Source organism: Eurosta solidaginis, chromosome 2 (assembly GCF_040869045.1).
Source record: "Eurosta solidaginis isolate ZX-2024a chromosome 2, ASM4086904v1, whole genome shotgun sequence".
In the NCBI taxonomy this organism is placed as follows: Eukaryota; Metazoa; Arthropoda; class Insecta; order Diptera; family Tephritidae; genus Eurosta; species Eurosta solidaginis.
Window position 1 is genome coordinate 187,957,726 of NC_090320.1, and position 26,544 is coordinate 187,984,269.

The 26,544-nt window shown below is 37.8% G+C and overlaps 1 protein-coding gene across 9 annotated transcripts in view; it reads right to left on the reverse strand.

Moving 5' to 3' along the window:
• RapGAP1 (Rap GTPase activating protein 1) overlaps positions 1 to 26,544 on the reverse strand; it is a 503,114-nt gene that overhangs the window by 203,804 nt on the left and 272,766 nt on the right. The window contains exon 1 of one of the 9 annotated variants that reach the window (XM_067766594.1): positions 6,394 to 8,141. The exons of the other annotated variants lie outside the window; for them this stretch is intronic. Within the exon in view, the coding sequence (XP_067622695.1) occupies positions 6,394 to 6,507 (114 nt within the window). The 5' untranslated portion in view covers positions 6,508 to 8,141. Of the gene's footprint in view, positions 1 to 6,393; positions 8,142 to 26,544 lie in introns of those variants that run through there. 9 annotated transcript variants of the gene reach the window in all.

Consider the following 26,544-nt stretch of genomic DNA (forward strand, 5'->3'; position numbering starts at 1 on the left):
ACCGTCTGGTTGAATTAAAATTGTGTAAGCCGAAAAGGTGAAGATGTGTTGATAAGCGCATTATTGAGACACCGCAGCAGCCCAAAAAAGTATTTATTCACAGATAAAATCTTTTCAAACGGTTTCGGTTACAGTAAAAATAACAAACAACATAATTTACTTGTAAAATAATCTTTGACTTTGTAGCATGTGACGAGCCTGAATTTTTTGTTTAGATATTCATTTTCATATAACCAACATACTCACATTTGTACCCAGGTAATTCATTTGATTTACACTAAAGCAGAGCGTGCGAGAATGGAAAACAAGTTATAAGTTTACGCATCAAATATGACAGAAAACAAGTAAGGAAGGTTAAGTTCGGGTGTAACCGAACATTACATACTCAGTTGAGAGCTATGGTGACAACATAAGGGAAAATGACCATGTAGGAAAATGAACCGAGGGAAACCCTGGAATGTGTTTGTATGACATGTGTATCAAATGAAAGGCATTAAAGAGTATTTTATGAGGGAGTGGGCCATAGTTCTATAGGTGGACTCCATTTAGGGATATAGCCATAAAGGTGGATCAGGGTTGACTCTAGAATGCGTTTGTACGATATGGGTATCAAATTAAAGGTGTTAATGAGTATTTTAAAAGGGAGTAATCCTTAGTTCCATAGGTGGACGCCGTTTCGAGATATCGCCACAAAGGTGGAACAGGGGTGACCCTAGAATTTGTTTGTACAATATGGGCATCAAACGAATGGGTTTTAATGAGTATTTTAAAAGGGAGTCGGCCTTAGTTCTATAGGTGGAGTATTTTAAAAGGGAGGTGGACGTCGTTTCGAGATATCGCCATAAAGGTGGACCAGGGGTGACCCTAGAATTTGTTTGTTCAATATGGGTATCAAAAGAAAGGTGTTAATAACTATTTTAAAAGGGAGTAATCCTTAGTCCCATAGGTGGACGCCGTTTCGAGATATCGCCATAAAGGTGGGCCAGGGGTGACTCTAGAATTCGTTTGTGCAATATGGGTATCAAACGAAAGGAGTTAATGAGTATTTTAAAAGGGAGTGGGCCTTAGTTCTATAGGTGGACGCCTTTTCGAGATATCGCCATAAAGGTGGACCAGGGGTGACTCTAGAATGAGTTTGTACGATATGGGTATCAAATTAAAGGTATTAATGAGGGTTTTAAAAGGGAGTGGTGGTTGTTGTATAGGTGGTCGCATTTTCGATATATCGCCATAAAGGTGGACCAGGGGTGACTCTAGAATTTGTTTGTACAATATGGGTATCAAAAGAAAGGTGTTAATGAGTAATTTAAAAGGGAGTAATCCTTAGTTCCATAGGTGGACGCCGTTTCGAGATATCGCCATAAAGGTGGGCCAGGTGTGACTCTAGAATTCGCTTGTGCAATATGAGTATCAAACGAAAGGAGTTAATGAGTATTTTAAAAGGGAGTGGGCCTTAGTTCTATAGGTGGACGCCTTTTCGAGATATCGCCATAAAGGTGGACCAGGGGTGACTCTAGAATGAGTTTGTACGATATGGGTATCAAATTAAAGGTATTAATGAGGGTTTTAAAAGGGAGTGGTGGTTGTTGTATAGGTGGTCGCATTTTCGATATATCGCCATAAAGGTGGACCAGGGGTGACTCTAGAATTTGTTTGTACAATATGGGTATCAAAAGAAAGGTGTTAATGAGTATTTTAAAAGGGAGTAATCCTTAGTTCCATAGGTGGACGCCGTTTCGAGATATCGCCATAAAGGTGGGCCAGGTGTGACTCTAGAATTCGCTTGTGCAATATGAGTATCAAACGAAAGGAGTTAATGAGTATTTGAAAGGGAGTGGGCCTTAGTTCTATAGGTGGACGCCTTTTCGAGGTATCGCAATAAAGGTGGACCAGGGGTGACTCTAGACTTTGTTAGTACGATATGGGTATCAAATGAAAGGTGTTAATGAGTATTTTTAAAAGGGAGTGGGCCTTCGTTCTATAGGTGTTCGCCTTTTCGAGATATCGCCAAAAAGGTGGACCAGGGGTGACTTTAGAATATGTTTGTACGATATGGGTATCAAATGAAAGGTGTTAATGAGTATTTTAGAAGGGAGTGGGCCTTAGTTCTATAGGTGGACGCCGTTTCGAAATATCGCCATAAAGGTGGACCAGGGGTGACTCTAGAACGTGTTTGTACGATATGGGTATCAAAAGAAAGGTGTTAATGAGTATTTTAAAAGGGAGTAATCCTTAGTTCCATAGGTGGACGCCGTTTCGAGATATCGCCATAAAGGTGGGCCAGGGGTGACTCTAGAATTCGTTTGTGCAATATGGGTATCAAACGAAAGGAGTTAATGAGTATTTTAAAAGGGAGTGGGCCTTAGTTCTATAGGTGGACGCCTTTTCGAGATATCGCCATAAAGGTGGACCAGGGGTGACTCTAGAATGTGTTTGTACGATATGGGGATCAAATTAAAGGTATTAATGAGGGTTTTAAAAGGGAGTGGTGGTTGTTGTATAGGTGGTCGCATTTTCGAAATATCGCCATAAAGGTGGACCAGGGGTGATTCTAGAATCTGTTTGTACAATATGGGTATCAAAAGAAAGGTGTTAATGAGTATTTTATAAGGGAGTAATCCTTAGTTCCATAGGTGGACGCCGTTTCGAGATATCGCCATAAAGGTAGGCCAGGGGTGACTCTAGAATTCGTTTGTGCAATATGGGTATCAAACGAAAGGAGTTAATGAGTATTTTAAAAGGGAATGGGCCTTAGTTCTATAGGTGGACGCCTTTTCGAGATATCGCCATAAAGGTGGACCAGGGGTGACTCTAGAATGAGTTTGTACGATATGGGTATCAAATTAAAGGTATTAATGAGAGTTTTAAAAGGGAGTGGTGGTAGTTGTATATGTGAAGGCGTTTTCCAGATATCGACCAAAATGTGGACCAGAACATCATATGTTGGATACCGCTAATTTATTTATATATGTAATACCTGCCAAGATTTTAAGTGTTTTTTATTTCGCCCTGCAGAACTTTTTCAGTTTCTTCTACTTAATATGGTAGGTGTCACAACCATTTTATAATGTTTTTTCTAAAGTTATATTCGCTTCAATAAAACAATCCAATTACCATTTTTCATCCTTTTTTTCGTATTTGGTATAGAATTATGGCATTTTTTTCATTTTTCGTAATTTTCGATATCGAAAAAGTGGGCGTGGTCATAGTCGGATTTCGTTCATTTTTCATACCAAGATAAAGTGAGTTCAAGTAAGCACGTGAACTAAGTTCATTAAAGATATGTCGATTTTTGCTCAAGTTATCGTGTTAACGGCCGTGCGGAAGGACAGACGGACGACTGTGTATAAAAACTGGGCGTGACATCAACCGATTTCGCCCATTTTCACAGAAAAGGGTTATCGTCATAAAATCTATGCCCGTGTTAAATTTCAAGAGGATTGGTTAATTTTTGTTCGACTTATGGCGTTAAAAGTATCCTTGACAAATTAAATGAAAAAGGGCGGAGCCACGCCCATTTTGAAATTTTCTTTTATTTTTGTATTTTCTTGCACTATATCATTACTGGAGTTGAATGTTGACATAATTTACTTATATACTGTAAAGATATTAAATTTTTTGTTAAAATTTTACTTAAAAAATTTTTTTTTTAAAGTGGGCGTGGTCCTTCTCCGATTTTGCTAATTTTCATTAAGCGTAGATATAGTAATAGGAGTAACGTTCCTGCCGAATTTCATCATGATATCTTCAACGACTGCCAAATTACAGCTTGCAAAAGTTTTAAATTACCTTCTTTTAAAAGTGGGCGGTGCCACGCCCATTGTCCAAAATTTTACTAATTTTCAATTTTTTTTTTTTAGTCATAAGTTCAACTCATCTACCAAGTTTCGTCGCTTTACCTCTCGTTTGTAATGAATTATCGCAATTTTTCGGTTTTTCGAAATATTCGATATCGAAAAAGTGGGCGTGGTTATAGTCCGGTATTGTTAATTTTAAATGGCGATCTGAGATGAGTGCTCAGGAACCTACATACCAAATTTCATCAAGATACCTCAAAATTTACTCAAGTTATCGTGTTAACGGACGGACGGACGGACATGGCTCAATCAAATTTTTTTTCGATCCTGATTATTTTGATATATGGAAGTCTATATCTATCTCGATTCCTTTATATATGTACAACCAACCGTTATCCAATCAAACTTAGTATACTCTGTGAGCTCTGCTCAACTGAGTATAAAAATATCTAACTAAGGAAATAAAAATATAAAACAAAGAGGAAGTAACAACAATATAACGTGTGGGTCTGTAGCGCTTTTAACTGAGAATGAATCTTACTATAAAAGCTGCTTACTGCGCAGCTTCCAAGCCCTAAACTAACGGTAGCTACTATATACATACATATCTACGTAAAAATGAATAAAATAGAAAGTTCACGCACAACAATCGCAACAATTGTAATCTTGATGGAAAGCTACTGATCTTAAATTTTGATAACCTAGTAATGTAGATTTTATGTAAATTAAATCATTTGTTCTTGAAAATAACCCTTTTTTATGGAAAACTATGGAAAAATTATAGTTAAAATTCCTAAAGCAATGCGCCAAAACTCTTCATCTGAAAGTAAACGCTTGTAGTGAGGAGCCTAAATCTTTTTAATCGATCATATCACTAATAAAATTATAATTTATTTTAAAAGTTTTCCAATGTCTAGCAATTAAATTAATAATTTTAGTAATTTAGTAACAAATTACGTATTTTAAATTTACAACTGTACCTTCGTGCATGTATAGAAAATACTAAAGCTTTGTAAAAAGGGCTCATATTTTTAGTTGAGGTTATCAGCAAGCGCTACCAAATTCGTTTTAGAGGTATGGTTCCTTCGGCAAAGTTTCTTATTATGATCCCTAGAATACGATTTTCACAGAGCAATGAGCGATTTTTTTGCCTCCCCACAAATCGACCCGGCCTAGTATGTATGTATGTATGTTCGAGACAAACGTTATTACTTGTCTATCAGCTCCCAAAGCTACAAAATGAATGAAATCATAATTTTTTTAAATAATTGCTTCATTTCATTCATACGGGATTTCAGATTAAACTTCTAAATGTGAATGTTTTATGGTACCAAGAAGCGACTGGCTCGATTTGTTGGAGACCCACAACTTTTTAATTGGTTGAGCGTCAAATAAGAAGTTTTAAAGTACTTTAGTACGCATATACCATATCGCTTAATAAGAATCCCTAATAACATGTAATTTTAATATTTGTCTAACGTAATTCGAAAACAGCGGCCATATTAATATACTTCTTGTTCCCACTCTCCTTCTCCATTCTCATATTATTGGTGTTCCGCTTTTCCTTCCACTCTCCTCCCCTTACCCCTATTCTCTGGCTATCGATCTCACTATAACTCTAGCTCCTCTACTTCCATTCCTAGCCGGAGTCCTTCTCACTTCCATCTATATAATCCCTATACCAAATTTTGGAAACCTTCTTCAAATTATTGCGAGGATGTAGCGAATTTAACCGGTTGCTAGTAGGGGGCGTGGAACTGCACACTTTTCGATAATTCTATATAGATTTATATAATTCTATAAAGAGTACATATCGATTGTTGAATGGAATATCACCCTATCTGGGCTGACGATTCGAAACACCGTATATCAGAATTTTTTTAAAAATGCCTTATCTCACAAGTTTTTTCAAAGACAACAAGTTTGTTTTAAAAAGCTTCTCACGGCCGATATATGTATCCCTATTGTTTTATAACTCAATAAAATGTAGTATAAATAAATAGCTCTAAAACAAAATTAGACGGTTAATTTTTTGCTTCCTTGGTATGAAGTTTTAAACGGGTTTTCAGTACTTTTCTTAGCTGTAACCGTTGCTGAGATATTTGACTTTGCTTAAAGTTTTTTTAGAATATTCCATAGTACGCCGTAGATAAGCTCCCATATTTTGCATGCAAATTGCGACCATATGGGGTTTGCATTAAAGAGTTGCGATGTATGTACATACATATATGCGTATTTATATAGTCATATACATATTTCGGAAGCTACTTATCAGAAGAGAACATCCGTACACAAAATGTCTTGTAAAAAAACTATATCAAAGGAGAAGCGACGGAGGAAAATTAAATACAAAAAAGCACAGACGTACATATATATATTTATATGACTTCGTCCACTGCGAAAAGCTTGTAATCTCTGACTGATAGGACCAATACACTCTAACAAATTAAAATTTTTTATCAATACGGCTTACGATATAAAACAAAAAAACTTGTTTGGTAAAGATAAAGGCAGAATTAACGCTTTTGTTCAGCTGCAAATAATTTCAAGTTCGCCAACTCATATGAATTCCAAATACAACTCATGATTCACTTACCTCACGATTGTTGTTGTTACCGCCACCACCAGCATTGTTATGATTATTATTATTATTATTACCGCCAATCGAAGCCCGCGATCCGGGTAGATCGCGCCACCTAAGTACCCCCATGACGGCTTGGCGCACCCAACGTCGTTCAGCGCCTTCGCTATAAAATGCCACCTTCAGTCAACCAAACTCAGTGTGTGCACAAATGAGCTGAAGCTCCAATAACACAACCGATGGCGTTTATATTTACTTGGAAAATATGTACTTATGTGTTCCGTCGTCCACTTTACAGGCACCACAGTGTGCGCAATTCTTCAACTTGGGCTTTCTTAAAGATCTCACCAAATTGCCTTTTGCAATTTTGACTGCTGCTAGCTCTCTTGTGTTTACTGTGCTATGTAATGGTTATTTAGTCATGCAATTGCAGACAACGTGGGCGATGTATCCATGAAAGCATGAAGTCAAAAAAGTTGTTGTTGCGGCGTGGAGTTGGTGCGGTGAATATGGTTAGTTGTAAGAGTAGGCCGAAACAGCAACCTATACCACGTCGCACTTCCCTTTGTTTGGGTCACTTCCTTGGTTTGGTCTTTGATATAGGCAAAAGCCAGTTTTGTTGGTGGCAAGAAGGGCTTAGAAGTGAAGGACGTAGCAATACATCAATGGGTGGTCTGGTTTTGTTCGTTCGTTGTGTGTAGCCGCGTTTGAGTCCCGCTCACAATACTGGAGTTAAAAGAGCTCTTCGTTTATATTTTTAATATTTTTTGTTTGTTTAATTTTCAATATTGTTTCGTTTTCCTTTCACAAGTGCACGTACACTCATACACACACTCACTTAACACACTATGGGTTATTGTTAGCTTTTCGTGTTCGCTAATTTTTTCACTCAAAAAAATTCTCGTTTAATTTTTGGAATTTTTATTTTACTACTACGTGCTGCAGGTTTTTATTTTAGCTCTTGTTTTGTTTTAGTTTTTTTTTTTAAGTTTCCGCCAACTTGTTAAGCAGGTTTTTCAGCAGTCAAAGTCGGTTATTGTTTTAATTTTTGTTGTGTATCAATTGCTTGTTGTTGTTGTTGTTGTTGTCGTTTAACTTTACACAACACTGGGAGGTCAGCTAAGCGCTTTTTAATATGTACCTTTAACCGTTTCTAGTGATTCGCTGGGAAACTTGAAAGCTGTTTTTGATTAATAATTTCTCAATTCGAAAGAAGTGTCCACGTCGACAATGTGCAAATTAATTACGTTACATGCCGTGATGAACTCAGATAGATGTTTATGAAAATCTCAACAAGATTTTGGTTTTCGAAAAAGGATTACTTGAGAATTTAAATGTTTCACAATTAATAAAAAATTTACTAACGTTTCCACTTATTCGCATTATTAAACATTTTACATACATATGTACAAACATGTTCATATGTATCTACACATCAAATCACTCTTTCACTTACTCACGCATCGCTCATTAACACCTTTATGTTAATTACGTACTACGTACTACGAAGCTACTTAATCACTGATATTTATTTCAGTGAATTCCATTTTTGCACAAACATACATAAACCCCGTAATGTCAACAACATAGACGCACACTTTTCACGTAACCGTTCAAATCGAGCTCCTATTTAGGCCAGAATCAAATGTATCTACCACAATGAAAACTAAAATATAAAGCCAAATACAACTTCTTCATTCACGAAAGCATAATAACTATCTCGAAAGTGCGGCCGTAAAGATTACAACTCCGTTCGAAGCTACGTTCAGATACTTAATAAACACAAAGGCAAAACAAGTATCTCTCAGATACACGTACTTCGCTCGGTTCGGTTGCGGCATTTGAGCAACCAACTTGTGAGCGAGCGAACAGTAAACAAATACACGAAAGTCATTTACTACAGTGCCAGCGTAGAGTTGCCGTCCGCTTTGTAAATTAGTTGGGTTGGAGAGAAAATGAAGAAGGTACAATTTGGACAGTTAAGATCTAGTTAACAATATCTAACATATCTACCAGAGACTCTTCGTCTGTTGAATTTCACACACATAAAATTTAAAACAAAGTTAGCAGAACGTAATTCATTGCTTAGGTTAGAATAGCAATACAACTACATATATCTAATTTACAACAAAAATTAAAATTGTATTATACTAAAAAAAATTAAGAATTCAGTACGAAAAAAGGAAAACAAAAAATAAATAAACAAATAAAATCATATCTGTTCTTGCTTGAGCGAAACAATTTAAATATACTGAGGACTTGCTACTTTTTAAAAATCAAAAATAGTTTCTACGGGTTTACCTCTCTTTAATCATGTTTTCAGCCATTATACGGGGAAGCTTGGCCCAAATTACCTCGTAGGTATAAAGCGGCGAGTAATTAAGTATTAATATTATGAAACAGTTAAGGCACATTTAAAGTACTACATGAAGAGCGTAAAAATTTGTTACATAGTATTTGCACACGGTTAAAAGTTTGAGCCTAATATGAAACTTTTTTGTATTACATACATACATATATGGCCAACCCAAATTTGTTTTCATATATAGATTATACCGGTCTTCGTGAATATTAGAACTGGGTTTCAATTTTAAACTAGAAAGGTCCACACTTGCACTTATAAAAAGGAAATATCTGGTGGAGATAGGCATGGTATAAAACCGGCGTGCCAATGGATTCTTGCTTGCTCTAATACTGAGGAATCACAGCTTTGTAAGAAAGTATATCGAAACTCCTCATATGTATAACAAAATATTTCGAAAAAGAATCTATGACTTGCAGTACTTTTCACAAATGAAATTTTTACTTTTGAAATTTCAGCGGCAAGTTTAAACTCGTTTGTTTTGAAACCAGTCGTATATACAAGTTTCTATTTTTAAATTTTTGAAACTTTTTTCGTTGTGTTTTTAAACAATTTTAAAATTAAACAAGTAAGGATGGGACTGGCTGTGCCGAAGACTTCATATATGTTGTTGTTGGGGAGTGTTATCGAGTTGACGGTCCTTTGCCGGATGGAGATCCGGTACGTTCCGGTACCAAGCCCGACCATCTCGGGAACGATTTGTTATGACCACATGCGACCTTCTAGGCCATACAGCCCTCCCACCCCCTAGATCCATGAAGAGTTCGGGGTCGTCAGATCCTCGGCTGTTAATGAAACAGGATTCGCCACGGATAGGTGAGGTCGACAATTGGGTTTGGAGAAGCTATAGCTGGAACCCTGAAAAGGTTGCGCTATACAACCCCTTGAATTTGGTATTTTATTCGCCTCTTATTACAGGCATACCTACCGCGGGTATATTCTAAATCCCTAACCCGCTGGGTCATACCTGTCATGAATGGTGCTGAACAATAATCTTATCCCATTCGTAATATCGAAATAAACGGCTGTATAACATATGAAATATATATGTCCAGATGTACCTACCTAAGCAAATTTTACGATAGGTTAGGTTGAACTGGCCGGTCCATGAGGACCTCACATAGACTGAATCAGTTCGTAGTGTTACCAGAAGATTGTTTTAACGACCAAACTAAAAACTCCTATCAAAAGCCAGGACCTATGTTATAAAATAACTCTGTTCTCTTGGCAAATACTAGAAGCTTCCTGGGACTTAAGCCACTTGCTGCTTCTAGATCTGACAGCCGTATCACCCCTAATAGATGGAGTCTTAGCCTGGCAAGCGCAGGGCATGAGCACAGAACGTGCTCGATCGTTTCCTCCTCCAACCAGCACTTCGTACATCTGCTATCACTGACCAAGCCTAATTTAAAGGCTTATGACGCCAGAAGGCAGTGTCCAGTCAGAATACCCGTCATGAGTGTACAGTCCTCTCTTTTTGATGATAGAAGCAACTTTTTAGTCTAAGGTTGTAAGATCTACACATAATCTTCGACACTTTACAGCCCCGCGCTTGAAACCACACCTTGCCCGCTTGATCGATCATGTGCACCTCTCGCCTTCGCTTAATCTCGCCCAGTCTAATTGGGACATCTTTTAGCTAGTTCATCCGCTTTTACATTCCCATCTATTCTTATATGCCCTGGGACCCAATATAGATGTATGCTTCTCAGCACAGTATACCACCCTACTGCTTCCACTACTTAGGAACCATCTGTTTACACATGTATCGCCTCGCCCGCCATTTGAGCACCCTGCGCCAGCTGTCCACCTCTATTGTGGCCTGAAGATCTCCCTCGAAGCGCAGATAGGGAATCAATTAGTCTGTTCATTTTGTGATTGATGACGCTATATTACTATGGCCGTATGGTCAGTCATGTTTTTAAGATAACTATGAAATAAAAAGTAGGTAGGTACTTTGTGTGAGGATGCACATTTTTACGTTTTTTGTGGTCTGCACGAAATATCTTTGACCACGAATCACTTATCTCAACAATATATGTCGAAAACGTAAGTATTTGATGAAATTTTAAGCTTCTAGCCATTAAGAAGGGGCAGAAATAGCAGTTTATACGGATTATATACCACCGATCTCTGTAATTTTTTCAGAATATATGCCATATACGAAAATATTTTTAGCAGCTTGAAGCTGTTAAAATGGTGTAGAAATTTAATGAGGCAGAAATTACGAAAAGTTTCTTATCTGAACAATCTCTATGATTTTCTCAGACAACAATATGTGGTATATACGTAAGCATTTGGTGAAATTTGAAGCTTCTAGCTGTTAAAATGGGGCAGTAATTACGAAAAAAATTCTTAACTGAACAACTGGTTGTGGCGGACATATGCTATATACACGACCGATCCCATCCATTTTATCATACAACAATATGTGCAAAATTTTAGAAACAAGGTTTTCCAATTAGAAGAAAATTTTTCTAAGCGGAATCGCTCCTCGGCAAGGACTCCGAGTGTATTTCTGCCCAGTGAAAACTCATCTGCCTTGCAGATGCCGTTCGGAGTCGGTATAAAACAAGTCCCACAAAGTAGCTCATATCTCTGAAGAGAGAAGACTTAAAGCTCACGATGGGCATTCTGACTGGACACTGCCTGCTGGCGTTACATGCTTATAAGTTAGGCCTCGTCAATAACAGCAAGTGTAGGAAGTGTGAGCTGCAGGAAGAACCGGTTGAGCACGTTCTGTGTTCATGTCCTGCGCTCCACAGGTCAAGGCTCTAGCTATTAGGGGCGGCAGAGCTGTCAGATCTTGGGGCAGCAATTAAGCTGGGTCCTAGAAAACTGCTAGTATTTGCCAAGAGGACGGAGTTATTCTATAACATATGTCCTGGCACCGGATTGGAGTTCTTCCGTTTGGTCGTCAACAAATTCTGGTAACACTATGGACACATGCAGTCTATGTGAGATCTTTATTGACCGGCCAGTTCAACCTAACCTAACCTACCTATATAAGTAAGTATGGATACTTTCGGTGCGATAGTTAGTAGGTATTTCGCTGAGAAAAAAGGAAATTAAACCGTTACATTGGTAAATCTGTGCATTCAACAGCAGTTTATCATTGTTATGAAATGTTTTACGTTTATCCATCGTTGGCAACCCGCTGAGTCGTTTTCAAACATGTTTGATGCTCTCGTGTGGCCAGACATATAGGCGCTTTTGACGCTCACTCATGACCATCTCTCTGGAAATGTTGTTGAATGCAACCCTGTAAGAAATATCTAATAAATTTTGAAGTATCTAGTGTGACTGAATGTGATGGTATGTGAGAGTGCATGTATATATCGTTAGCTTAATGTGAAAATGTGCCAAGTCACTTTTTTTGAAAAATTATATTTTAATGCAGTTTTAAAACTGAATTCAAAATACAACGATCACAAGAATAAAATATTTTAATTTTTAATTTTTACGTGCTGTGGGCAATGATGTGTAAACGTGCTAAGTCGTCAGCTGTTCAAACAAATTTGCTAAGTCAACCAGTCAATAATACCAATCTGAATTACAAGTCATTTCTTTGTGCGCGCATTTTATTTACTTTTTTAATTCATTCAGTCTAAAAGTACGTGCTTTGTTGTTGTTGTTGTATTAACGATAAAGACACTCCCCGAAGGCTTTGGGCCGATGTTGATGGTCCTTTGCCGGATATAGATCCGGTACATTCCGGTAACAAAGCACTATTAAGGTACTATCCCGACCATCTCGGGAACGGTTTATATGACCACTTTAAACTTTCCAGGCTATCCCGCCCTTCCCACCATGTAGCTCCATGAGGAACTTGGGGTCGCCAGAGCCTCGGCTGCCAATGAAACATGATTCGCCACGGGTAGGTGAGGTTGACAATTGGGTTGGAGAAGCTATATATTGCGCTGGCAACCCCTTGAGAGGGTTGCGAACACAACCCCTTGAAATTGGATTCAACCAATTCAGACATGCCTTTGGTGTTTGATAAATGCTTTCTTTGCGCTGAATTTTATCTACTTCAATTTTTACATGTCGATAAATACATGCTTTCTTACAGACTAGTTAAAAATAGAAAACAATTCAAGCTTAAACTTATATAAGCTGTTATTAAAATTAATAACACTACTGAATCTGTTTGCTATGTAGATGTATAGTCCTAGTTATAGGTTCATTCATAGCATAATTCGTTTTATGAGTTATTTCGATAAATAACACAGGCCGACAAAACTCAACCATTATTCAGACCCAGAAACCAGACTATATATTTCCGAAGGTTTATGATGCGCTGAATCCAAATGAATTTTAGTGAAAGAAAACATCTGCAAGGCTACATAACCCCAAATATGGGCAAAAACGGTGTTTTTTGCACTTTTAGGTTAGGATATCTCGAAAACCACAGCTGATAGAGCAATTTTGAGGCCAGATTTTGATTCACCGCATCAAAATCCTTCGAAAATATATAGTCCGGTTCCTGGGTCTGAGATGCTGTCGGCCTGTGTAATCTATTATGCCGAAGATCAAGCAGTGGAATATATGGAATGAACAAATTAGATAAATCAGAGCAATTCGTGCTAAAGTTTATTACATTATAGGCAAGCATGAGTGAGATAAAAGCTCTTCTGTCATGCAAAGCCTGAAGTCCAATCAATTTGCGCCTGCTGGTATGTGATGGGAGGCCGTCTGGCCAGTGAAGCATACGTAAAGCAATCTTTGAAAAAAGTTTTTGAACTCCCTCAATTTTATAGTACTTAGACTCATAGAAAGGATTCCATATTATTGAGCAATATTCAATACCACTTCTGTCCAATGATATATAAAGTGCCTTCAACGTCATAGGGTCTTTAAAATCACTGGTGTTACGTCTACTGAACCCAACCATTGCAACAAATTTTGAAACAATAAAGTCAATGTGACTAGAAAAAGAGAGTTTGGAGTCAAAAATTACAACCAGTCTTTACTCTCTTGACAACGATTAAGATATTTAGCATTTAGTTTGTAGATAAAGTATGTGGCAGTTGTCTTTTTGGAATAAGACACAACACAGCATTTGTTTGAATTTAAAAATAAGTTATTGTCTCCGCACCATCCGGCAAAAGAGTCCAGATCAGAACCGTTAGAAATAAAATAAATAAATAAATGTAAGGTGCGATAAACTCCGAAGAGATTTTAGGCCGAGCTTCTCTTCCGTTTTACGTCGTGCTTCTTTTTTTAAATTTTTCCTACAAATTGGCGGGACGGGACCTACTTGTTTTATGCCGACTCCGAACGGCATCTGCGAGGCAGATGAGTTTTCACTGAGAGCTTTTCATGGCAGAAATACACTCGGAGTGCTTGCCAAACAACGCCGACGGGCGACCCCGCTTAGAAAAATTTTCTTCTAATTGAAAAACCTTATTTCTAAAATTTTGATGTTGCTTTGCCCGGGGTGTGAACCTAAGGCATTCGGTGTGGTAGGCGGAGCACGCTACCATCACACCACGGTGGTCGCAAATAGTTATAAATAGTTTGACAAATAAATAGTTTTTTTGTGAAATATATAATTTTAGTGTTATATTTCAATCATTAAAGGGGAGGAGTGATGGGGAAACATATTGAGTAAAAAGTGCTAAGTCAGGAGAAAAAATTTGTTTTGAGTGCGGAAATTGTGCTAAGTCATAAAATAGCTGCTGGGTTAGCATACATGATTTTTATTTATCTTTTTCAAAGCTTCTACACTCAAAAGTATAGCAACTAAGGTATCCTCATTCACAGTTTTGAAAAAAGAAGATTATTTCAATAGTTATTCAGTTTTTTTCGTCTCCTGTAAAATTCGTAAAAAGTGACTTAGCACATTTTGACATTAAGCTAACGATATATGACAATACTTTGTTTCCTTGTATAAAAATAGTGTGCAAACTTATTTTATTTGAACACATACGTATTTGGATTTTTGATAAATTTCGAAGAAGATTATGTCGATTTTCAACATGCATTAGTATGTATTTACCTACATGTATTCAACTTTCTGTGATAAGCCAATATATTTTTATGCCGAGCTGTACTTGTACTTTGATTGAACAACGGTTGGTTGTACAGGTATAAAGGAATCGAGATAGATATAGACTTCCATATATCAAAATCATCAGTATCGAAAAAAATTTGATTGAACCATGTCCGTCCGTCCGTCCGTCCGTCTGTCCGTTAACACGATAACTTGAGTAAATATTGAGAATTCTTCACCAAATTTCGTGCAGGAGCTTACCTGGACCCAGAATATATTGGCATTGAAAATGAGCGAAATCGGATGATAACCACGCCCACTTTTTATATATATAACATTTTGGAAAACACAAAAAACCTGATTATTTAGTAAATAATTCACCTAGAATGTTGAAATTTGACGTGTGGACTGATATTGAGACTCTTGATAAAAATTTGAAAAAAAATTTTTAAATGGGCGTGGCACCGCCCACTTGTGATAAAATCAATTTTACAAATATTATTAATCATAAATCAAAAATCGTTAAACCTATCGTACCAAAATTCGGCAGAGAGGTTGCCTTTACTATAAGGAATTCTTTGAAGAAAAATTAACGAAATCGGTTAAGGACCACGCCCACTTGTATGTAAAATATTTTTAAAAGGGTCGCGGACGAATGAAATAAGCTATATCTTTGCAAAAAAGAGCTTTATATCAATAGTATTTCATTTCCCAAGTGGATTTATAACAATAAATAGGAAAAACTTCAAATTTAAAAAATGGGCGTGTCACCGCCCCTTTTATGACTAAGTAATTTTCTGTGTTTCGGGAGCCATAACTCGAAGAAAAATTAGTTCAAAATAGAACCATATGTATATGTATGTTTTATTGCGCAGCCTTGTACCACTATTAAGCACACAAAACAAACAACAACAGCATTTGAAATGTACAGCTGGGTATGTAATGTTCGCTTTCACCCGAACTTAAACTTCCTTACTTGTTAAATATGATTTTGTGAATATACACATACATACTGGCGATTAGGATCCCGATCTTTTTTAAGCCCCAAAAATCCAGGGTTCTCCGAATTTAATTTCCGGATTGTGGAAAAAAGCATTTTTAGTATCCATTTAAATAATTTAAAATCTGGAGTCAGATTAGTTCAGGTTTTCGAGATATTAAGTGGGCGAAAAACACCTCAAAGCCCGACAAAAATCCATATAAATTTTATTATCAGAAACAGGACTATAATTCGTCAGGTTCAAGTTCAAAACGTCAAGTTTTGAGATACATATTCGAAATAAAAAGTTAAAAAAACGCGTTCTTAGGTACATTTAAGGTCATGTCAATTCATGAATTTTTTTAAATCGTTATAATACCTGAAACTATCACTGCTACTATTCAAAATCTTCTTCAAGTTTTTGGAAAATCATTTTTTGCTTCTGAGAAATTGTCTTGGTGTTATAACTGTGGCACAAAAAATATGCTGAAGATGTATTTTTTAAACTTTTTTTTTTATTTTATGAATTACTATAGCATGTGTTTTTGTGTTATATTTACTTATTTATATACTGACGTCCTTAAAAAGAATGTGGATATCTACATTTTCCTAAAACTGATATATTGAACTTAACTTGTTTGTAACTTTCCAACATATGTTTTTTATCTTTTTGAAATAAGAATTTTGGACTAATTTGTATGTGCTCTTTCTATGTATGCAAAAAAATTTCAAGTTTTTTCTTCTTATACGCGTCCATCTAAATAACTAATTTTCAAAAAAAAAAAATTCAGATACCATTTTTATTAAGAGGGAATTTTTGTCACAGCTCATAAAGAAATATATAGGCTAAATTTCGGGACGATCCAGATATAACTTTCAGATCCCGAGAGGCAAGAAAACCCTAAAATCGTCATCCCTATTACATACATACATATATGATCCAAGTTATGATTTTCGCACAAGTAATTTCCAAGTTTTGGAATTTCGTTGTAACTTTATTCAAAGACTATAATATACGAATGTGTGTATACAGTTTTAATCAACAAAAAAGTCGCGAAGGAGCCAATTTCGAATATTATGGATATTTTTAAGCTCCACGAAAGCTGCACTAAATACATGCCAACCTAATATAAACGCACGCAAGTCATTTCATGTCAAAAATGTCTCATGCACATACAACTTGTATGAGAGCAACCCAAACTGAATTTGCTGCGTGAAAACCTAACTCGATTTCCAATTTTTGTTCTGTGTGACATTTAGATTTGACGTTTGCACACATGCTTTATACATTGTCGCAACGCATGCTTATTTGGGTTAGGGCAAGAAACGCCGGTTGTTTGCGTGCGCTAAAAAAACGCAGTGCGGTTTTATTAGGTTGGCATATTGGAATCACTTCAATAGGCATAAATGCATGTATCGGACGTTTCAATTCGGAGTGAATTTTTAATTCTTTGTCGTACCTCTAAATCTGAGTTCTTGTAGCAAACAAAGAAAAAATAAATTGAAAAAAAAAAAAATATCCCGCGCGCTTTCCTCAAATATCAAACATAATTTTTAAATAGTTGCGGAAATTTCCAATTCAGTATTTTCTTAGTAGAGGACTTGGAGCCTTCCACTTTTTTTATTTAATATATACAGGTTGATTTATAGGGCACTTATACCCATCTTCATTCATTCATTTTTTAACGCTTCACCGCAACATTGGCTGTTTCGTAACAAGACAACGCCAGCTATCCCTTTTTCGCGACAACTGATGGCAATTTCGAGCACCAAGGGGGGTCAAGTCTTCTTCCACCCGCCCCTCCCAATTCAGTGAAGATCTGCTCTTTCCTCAGATAACCATATAACCTGAGGGCATGGCACCGCCTACATTTCTAAAATGTTTTTATTTATAAGTTATGGATACGACGAATTTAGGCAATTTAGCATAACCTAAGGAATGTTCCATTGTCACGGGTGGGACAATTGGACCCAATATTTCATCTTTGTTGAAGCATTCTTATAAAACCAGCTGGATCTTTCAGGTTCTAATAGATCGGTTGAGACACCCAACATTGAATCAGCACTGCTATGTAAAAAAACTCACAATATCTTAGTATATATGCAAATAATAATAATTTTTTTAGCTGTAACGTGTGGGACAAAGACGCTAACAACTAGCGAATTTGTATCTTTAGGCAATTCACAAGGTCTACTATCCATGGAAATAAAATAAACTCTTAAAATTTTAAATGAATACGACACCCTTGTGAATTGCTCAATTATAAAAACTATGCGAATATATGAAAATATGTAACGGATTTTGTTTAAATCATTTTAGATAAATGAACATTTGGGAAATCAAATTCGGTAAAAATAATTAATTTTTCTTGAATGATGTTATTGCTTTAATCTAAAATATAAGTATGACGGGTGGGACAACATTTGACACAGATGGGACATGTTCGAATTTAAAGCCTTTAAAACGTAATTAGTTTATGCCTCTATTAGGACTGTCTGGCATATTTGGAATGCCTACTAACTTCGAACAACTGTTTCTTCGTACATGTCACGGTTCGGACAAACTTTGGACTACGTACAACTTGGGACTACATTGAAGAATAATTCCTTAGCAACTTCGAAGATTTCGAAACTGAGCTGTTGGATATATTTAAAACGAGTGTTAAGCATGTATGACAAGTATGAAATAAAGGAACGATTTGCAAAATTTAAGATAACGATTTTCGACTTTTTTTTGTCACGGATGGGATACAGCTAATACTGTTCAATTCATCTAATACCAATAAAGTTCTTACATAAATTTGTATTTAAATCAGCTTCCTTAAATAAAGATGAGTTTCGGTAGTTATTTTTCTTATTAATCTCTTAAGTGTCAAATCACAAATAATTTGATAGCTTTTCAAAACAAGCTCTTTCAAGTATCCACACTGTTTGCAGTTTCATAAGAAAAATTATCTTCTGACTCATGTAACCTTCCATAACTACTCCCGCTTTGTATATAGCACTGTTGGTAAAAAAACTTTAATAAAGATACCAACTTGGCATTCACAACTGTTTTATGGAAATGAAGAAAATGTATAAATAAGCTGTACATAAAATTTAATTTTACCTTTTAAAGCCTGAGTTGGCTCTAATAAACGACCGAATCCAATTATGCATATGCAGTCAAGCCCCTTTAGCTGTCTTCGCTAGGTATATTTAAGAAGTAATGGAAAGTGAATTAACAACACATGGCAGAAGTCTGAGCAACATAGGTATAGTCAGTCCAATCATACAAATGTTTCATATCTATGTATGTATGTATAAAGACAATACTTAGTAAGTAATATAAGCAGAAGTCATTTCGGCGATATCAACATGTCAATCTTTCAAACACGAACGTAAAATTTTCAATTTTAGAAAATAAAGAATTTTAGATTGGTCTTAAATTTTCAAGAAATGTAAACACAACATGTTTTACTCACGGTTGACTTCTGCTATGAGTAAGATTCGTATGGGTAGAGATCAATAGCAAGTGGATTTTGGATAAGCATATGAACTTATAAAATGCAACAAGGGTCATAGACATAGTGTGAACAGGTTTCGAAGCACATCTATTCATAAATTAGCTATGAAATTGGCAGCACGTGACTATTATAGATTAAAACAAAATGCCCAATGATTAATGCTGGTGCCGGTTTGTTTTTTTTTTTTTCTCCCTTGGACGTTGGGGCAGCACACTCCCTCAAGTGGCGCAATGAAACCAGGCCAATCCTGTTCATTATTGTATATTTATTTATACTTATATTTATGGACTTTACTAGACCTACTAATTCATTGAGCGAACTAAAAACCCAGTTCAGTTGGCATAATGAATAATATTTCCTCACCTTTAATACATACGAACACACTTTATGAAAAGACCTTGTACGTACAATGCTTAAGGTACCTTTCTTTATGTTTACATACGGTAATGTTTAGCAGGCCTATCCTTATATGTATATTTACATACGTAGTAAATATGGTAGCGAATTTTCCCACGGCTTGTAAGTAAATAGGTAGTTGCTTCATAAAAGTCCTTGAAAAGTACTATGGATGCATTTCACCGCCACATGGCCACTCAACAGCCTACAACATTTGTATGCGCATGCACTCATGCTGATATTAACTATGGAAAACTTCATGTGGCCTCTTCATCGTGATTCATGAAGTATGAATTTGAGAGAATCGCTTTAGTACATCACAGACAGCTCAAACTGATGGATAACATGCGTCCTTTTAGTCATACTTCAAGTAAAAATATTTTTTTGGATATGAGTATATGTGTGAGCGGCATGCAATACCTCACGTCCTGTGGCGATGTTGCTGACGTAATCATGGCTGTGGTTGCATAATGTACATTTCCTTTTAATTATTCTTTCTTAATTCATATTTTTTAAAATGAGCAATTAAGAAATTTCGAGGTGGTTAAATATTGTTATTATTATTCTTTTTGTTTTCAATTGTAGTGTAGGGTTTAATGCTTACTTTTTATGTACCTTGGTTATTATAATTTATTTTTATTCACTTTATGTTTGTTATTTTTAAATAATTGTATAAGCTTTTGATCATTGTGACATCTTATCCGTCAACTGCATGACAGGATGCATGCGGCCGGCTATCTTCAGCGGGTGATAGAAAGAGATGCAGGATGAGACCACGATAGTTACTTTAAAAATGAGTTGATCGGTTCTATTTGTAATTTTGACGTATATGTATGTTATGTATGAAGATATCACACTTGTATTATCCACAATGCTTTTGATTTTAGAATAATTTTTATAATGTAAGTCAAAATGAAAATTTAATATACGTAATTTTTGGAATTCAACTAAAGTATATATATGTACATAAACAAATTTTAAGTATTAAAATAGATTCATTTACAAAAATCTATAGCGAAAAGGAGTAGAAGAGAAGTAGAAGGTTAAGTTGAACTGGCCGGTCCGTGAGGACCTCACACAGACTGGATGAGTTCAAGGGATATGCCCTTTTAGGTAGTTCATTCGCTTTTTCATTCCCATATGCCCAGGGACCTTCCCTATCCCGATCCATTCAAAGGATTGCTTACAATCTAACACACTTTTAGATGATGTGCTATGCGAAATTATTGCCTAATTTTCTGTTCTATTGTGGCTCTAAGAGCCCCTTCGAAGCGCAGATACGAAATTCCGTAATCTGTTCGTCCTATAATTGATAACGCTATTCTTCTATAACCGTATGGTCTGCGCTCAAGCTGCTCCAAGGCAACCCGGTCTACAGGTAAAATGTGCAGAATGGCATACAGTGCAGCCGTCGGGTTGTTTTCAGAGTTCCCATTATGCTAAGCATTGGTAGCCTGCATATCCCCTCTAATTTTTTTGAGGTAGGTTCTTTTTTATGTGGCTGTCCACCAAACACGGACTGCACTACAGTCGCTGCAAAAGCCCAATGAAAGACCGAGGGCGATAAACACCAGGTACATCCTAGCATTCTTTTACATGCATAAAGTGCCGTCGAGGCCTTCTTCACTCTCTCCCCACGTTGAGCTTCCATGAAAACTTACTGTTTAAAAATGCTCCTAGATATTTTAGGTTTCTTCTCCAGAGGTTGGCGGCCGCGGTGTGGAAGTAGCGTGATCCGCCTTCTATACCCAAGATGCTGGAAAGCAAAAAAAGTGTTTTCAATCAGAAAACAATTTTATAAGCGAGGTCGCCCCTCGGCAGTGATTTCGAAAACACCCCGATTGAAAACACCTGCATTGAAAAGCTTCTCAGTGAAAATTCATTTGTCTTGCAGATGCCGTTTGGAGTCGACATGAATCATGTAGGGGACCGCAAATTTGTAGGAAAAATTAAAAGGAGCACGAATCAAATTGGAAGAGAAGCTCGGCGCCTTGCATTTATTTATTAATAATTTTATGCAAGGTCACCCCTTCTAGCTCAGGCCTGGTCCAATTTGCGACCTTGAACCTCTTAGTAAAGAAACCGCCAATGCGGATTAGGGGGCTTAGAATATACCCGCGGTAGGTATGCCTGTCGTAAGAGGCGACGAATCCTGTTTCATTAACAGTCAAAGCTCTGGCGACCCTGAACTCCTGATGGATCTAGAGGGTGGGTAGGTGGGATGGCCTAAGAGGTTTCAGGTGGTCATACAAAATCGTTCCCGAGATGGTTGGGCTAGTACCTTTATGGTGCTTGTTACCGGAACGTACCGGATCTGCATCCGGCAAAGGACCTTTAACATCGATAACACTCCCCGAAGGTCTTGGGGATTGTCCTTATCGCTACAACAACAACGCGGAAAAGACAACAAAGGAGTAAGCGGTCGCACCTGTTGGATGGGGCGAAGCACTGCTACAACAACAACAACCAATGCCAGATTTTATCTCTTTGTACGAGTTCCTTTTTTCAGCATGTTCTATGAAAAGACTGTAACGTAGCGTTACAATAACAGCACCCCCCCTGTATTTCCTTATTCATTTAAAGTTGAACCTCCCTGTACTTTTTTTTTCCATAGCATAGTCAACAACCACTATGGTAAATAACCACACGCTACCAACGACTGATAGCAAACCAATGGTGTGTTCCGTCAACACAAGAAAATCACAATAATGGTGTATTGGTTTCTCAACCAGTTTGCGGCACCTTATAAACAGCGAACTTGCATTTTTGCAATTCAGTCCTCACAGGTGAGCCAGCGGGAGTGGTTGTCTTTTTAAAGACAAAATAACCACTCCGGCTAGCTAGCTGAGTGGAAGGGGCGCTGTCATGGCGCGGGTCACCCTCCACCAGGGCTGGACGACGCGAGTGGTGTCTTCGGACTAATTTTCCCTCCGTCGCCCACCTTGGTGCTTGAGCGGCCTGCCGCGTCAATGGCCAGCCACCCCCTTCCTCCTCAACTCAGGCTGAACGGCAGGGGCGCCGTCATGGCGTGGGTCACCCTCCACCTGGGCTGGAGGGCGCGAATTATATCTTCGGACTACTTTTCCCTCCGTCGCCCACCCCGGTGTTGAGCGGCCCGCTGCCTCAGTGACCCAAAGCACTCCTCCCCCTCAGCTCTGGTCTAATGGGCTGGCCGGAGCGGTGGGACCACTTCCACTAGTTAGCTAGGGAGAAGAGGGTGCGGCCGTGGCGCGAGTCAACCCTTGCTGCACCAGGACGACGAGAGTAATGTCTTCGGGCTACTTTTCCCTCCGCCGCCCTGGTCTGGTAAGGAATGACCCGCTGCCCGAACGACCGCATGACCCCTCTCCATAGCTCTGGTTTCAGCCGTGTGCCGATGCGTGCGCACAGGGGCTACCGCTGTGCCGTTAAGGTGCACTTCCCCTCCGCGCACGGATCGACCCACGGTGTCTCGGCTGGTACAGCCCCGCCCACCTTACGCACCTTCCGCTAAGCAGCTACTACGACGACCGTTGGTCGTCTACCATCCTATCGCCGTTGCGCGCTTGCCATCCTACCACCGTTAAGCCGCTGCATCCATTACGCCGCAGCTACGACAACCGTTGTCCGTCTGCCATCCTACTGCGGTTAAGCCGCTGCTTCTATCCCGCCGCTGCTTCTGTACCGCCGTACCAATCCGTCCGTTACCCGACCATTCAACCGTCCTACCGAACCTCCTCTACTCCAACGACCGTTAGGCGCCGCTCCGCCCCCTCGCCATCTTGCGACGGAAAGCTGCTGCCCGCCTAATATATCCAGCTGTGTGTGCGTGTGTTCGTAACACCTAAATATTATGTATTTATTCAGTAGGGGTTTGTGGGACCTTTACTCGACTCTGGATTGACTGAGCGTTACCCCAGCCTTAGACAAAATCCACCTCATAAGACTAATTGTACCCTTTTAGACCCGAAAGGGATCGATAGGACCAATACCCTTTGTACCCATATGGGAACATATGAAGACTAGTCCCTTTTCGGTTGAATAAGGACTCAAATAGCATTTTAAACCTAATGGTAGTAGAATGATACTCACCGATGTAATCTATTTTAAAATAAAACAGTAATTAAAATTGTTTTAGTTGCATTTCCGGTCTATATTTATTCAGGTTCTACGTCAATGCTACTAATTTTTATTAATTAATTCGATTCGATTACCTGCAATCCTTTTTTTATTTTACTTATTTCGTTGCCGTTTTTTTTTTACTATATTTTAAAATGGGCTACATAGATTTCAAAGTGACTAATCCCAACTGTACCCGAAAGGGACTAAAACTGAGCAATTATGCCCAAATGTAGACAAAAGATATAAATCGGAGACCACTCTCTTTATGTATCAATCGCACTATTTTGTGCAGGGAAGTTATTGCTCACACATACACACGCATACAACAAGAATACAAAAGTGAGTACCAGATACATAAAGGGTAAATAAATAAGCAGCTGTTCGAGAATGTTGTTCGTGAAAAGTCTACACTGAGGAGAAATGGGCGAGGTAATCGAGAGTATAAAAGCAGCGCTATCTGAGGAATAATGGATCAGTTCAATTTCAGCACGCTATTAGTGAAATGCGCTAGTATTGTAATTGTGAAGAACTACTACAGTAGACTTATAAATGAAGGACATATTTCTATAAAATATAAGCATTCGGGGAGTGTCTTTATCGTTAGCTAGATGCTGCTTAAATTAATTGACAAATAAAACCCAACTGTATTCGATAAGTGTTCGTAATGTCTGCTATGCAGTTTTTAAGTTAATCCGGAAACTAAATATTATTTTGGTAAACTGGCTTTTTAATTTTTCCCAACCATTGCACTTGATTTATGTCGACCACAAAGGAAAGGACATCTAGCAAACCTGGTTTACTGTGAATATTTTGATGGCAGATCTACACTTCTGCCGAGAAGTGCCAGTTTTAGAAAAGCTTTGAAAATATCATAATTGGCAATCAATACTTAAATAAAGTTTTGAACTTGATTTTATATGTGCAATAAAACTTATGATAAGGATAACATATGGCATACTATTCCCTATACCCTCTGGTCCATAAATCTTATAATAATCAGGTAACTGTATTCAATGAATGTGTCTTCGGGCAATTGCTTAACAGGTGCTCGAAACTTTCTGGTTTGGTGAATCTCAAGGTGTGCACGCGACAAAAGTTGGAATCTAGCAAATCCGCCTTCTCATTATTCTGCTTTGCGCTTTTTTTCACGATCTCCCTTTGATTTGTTATCTCAAAAGGAATCCTTTAAACTCTTGTCCGTCAATAGGGGCAATGTGAATCTAAACTAAAAAAAAATGTTCCGTGTATATGCACAATATTACCGACATAGATACTGTTGAGTCTTTGCTAAGCAGTGTTTACCAAACTCAACTTTGTTTGTTATACACTGCTTTATCGACAAGTTGGTAGTGACAAGCGCAGAATGCAGCTATTCATCACTTGTTACCGAATTAGGATCATTTGGGAAGCATGGTGAAAAGCAAAACGTACCGAATTAACATCCGCGTATGCCAGTGCTACTGCGCTACCTGGCGGCGAATAGCAATAACGGCTTCATTCACCACAGTGGAATATGGAATAGCTGCATCAGCCACCAACAAACAAAGAAGCAAGTATGTCGCTAGCCATAACAGCCAAAGTCAGGGTTCCAGCTTGCTTATTTAAGATACATTAGCTGTGTTTTTTCTTACTTCAATATACGTTTACGCTTAAACTTTATATTAGGCATGCTTAACCGACCAACCGATATCATTTCGTTACGATAATTAACGTTAATAAACGAAACAAAGTCATTTCGTTTCGTTTATTAACGTTGATTATCGTAACGAAATGATATCGGTTCGTTGGTTAAGCATGCCTGCTTTATATGGACTGCTAAGCGACAAACTTTACATACACCTCTGAAATTGCTGCGCATAAAATTTGTCCTTCTAAATTTCAATACGCATTACACTCAGATGTAACTGAAATATGTATGTGTCTATGTTTCACCCTCTACTCTAATTCTATGTATTCTATGCGTGTGGCCTACGGCCGTCAGAGGGTTGTGTCTCCGTTTTTCGGTACACCCTGTTGCTTTAGCTTGTTTATTTAACCACTACCACTGCCACTGCCGCTAGATGGGCCTCCTAAACATTATCTAAGCGAGGATAACAATAGCCGTGTTTTTTAACACGCGCGTATACGTTTCGTTTGCGCGTGTTAAAAAACGCCTATCTTCGCTTAGATAATGCTTAGGAGACCCATCTAGCGGCTGTGGTTAAACAACTAGCTACAGCAACACGGTGTACCGAAAAGCGGAGACGCAACGCTCTGATGGCCATAGGGTATAACATATAGCTGAATCAGTTGCGATGAATTGTGGACACACATAGAATACATAGAATTAGTGTAGAGGGTGACACAAAGACACATATTTCAGTTACATCTGAGTATAATGCGTATTGAAATTTAGTAGGACAAAATTTATGCGCAGCAATTTCAGAGGTGTATTTATAGTTTGTCCCTTAGCAGTCAATATAAAGTTTAAGCGTAAACGGATATACGCGTGTTAAAAAACACGGCTAATAAATGCAAAACCAGAGAATTTAGATGTGGTCAAATTTTGTGTACATTTATTTCACAACACATTATTACCCGCTATTTCACAAGTAGTGGCATTATTTATTAAATGCTAATATAAAATACTGGGTTGTCAGTTGGTCGAATTTTATCCACATACTTGGTCATATCAATGAAACGGCCTGTTGTTGTTGTTGCTGTTGGAGCAGTGCTTCTCCCCACCTAACAGCCGCGACTAGGGTTGCCAGATTTCTTTTGGGGAAATTCAGTACATTCGCCTATTTCAGCTCTAAAAAATCAGGACAATTCAGTACACTTTTGTTAA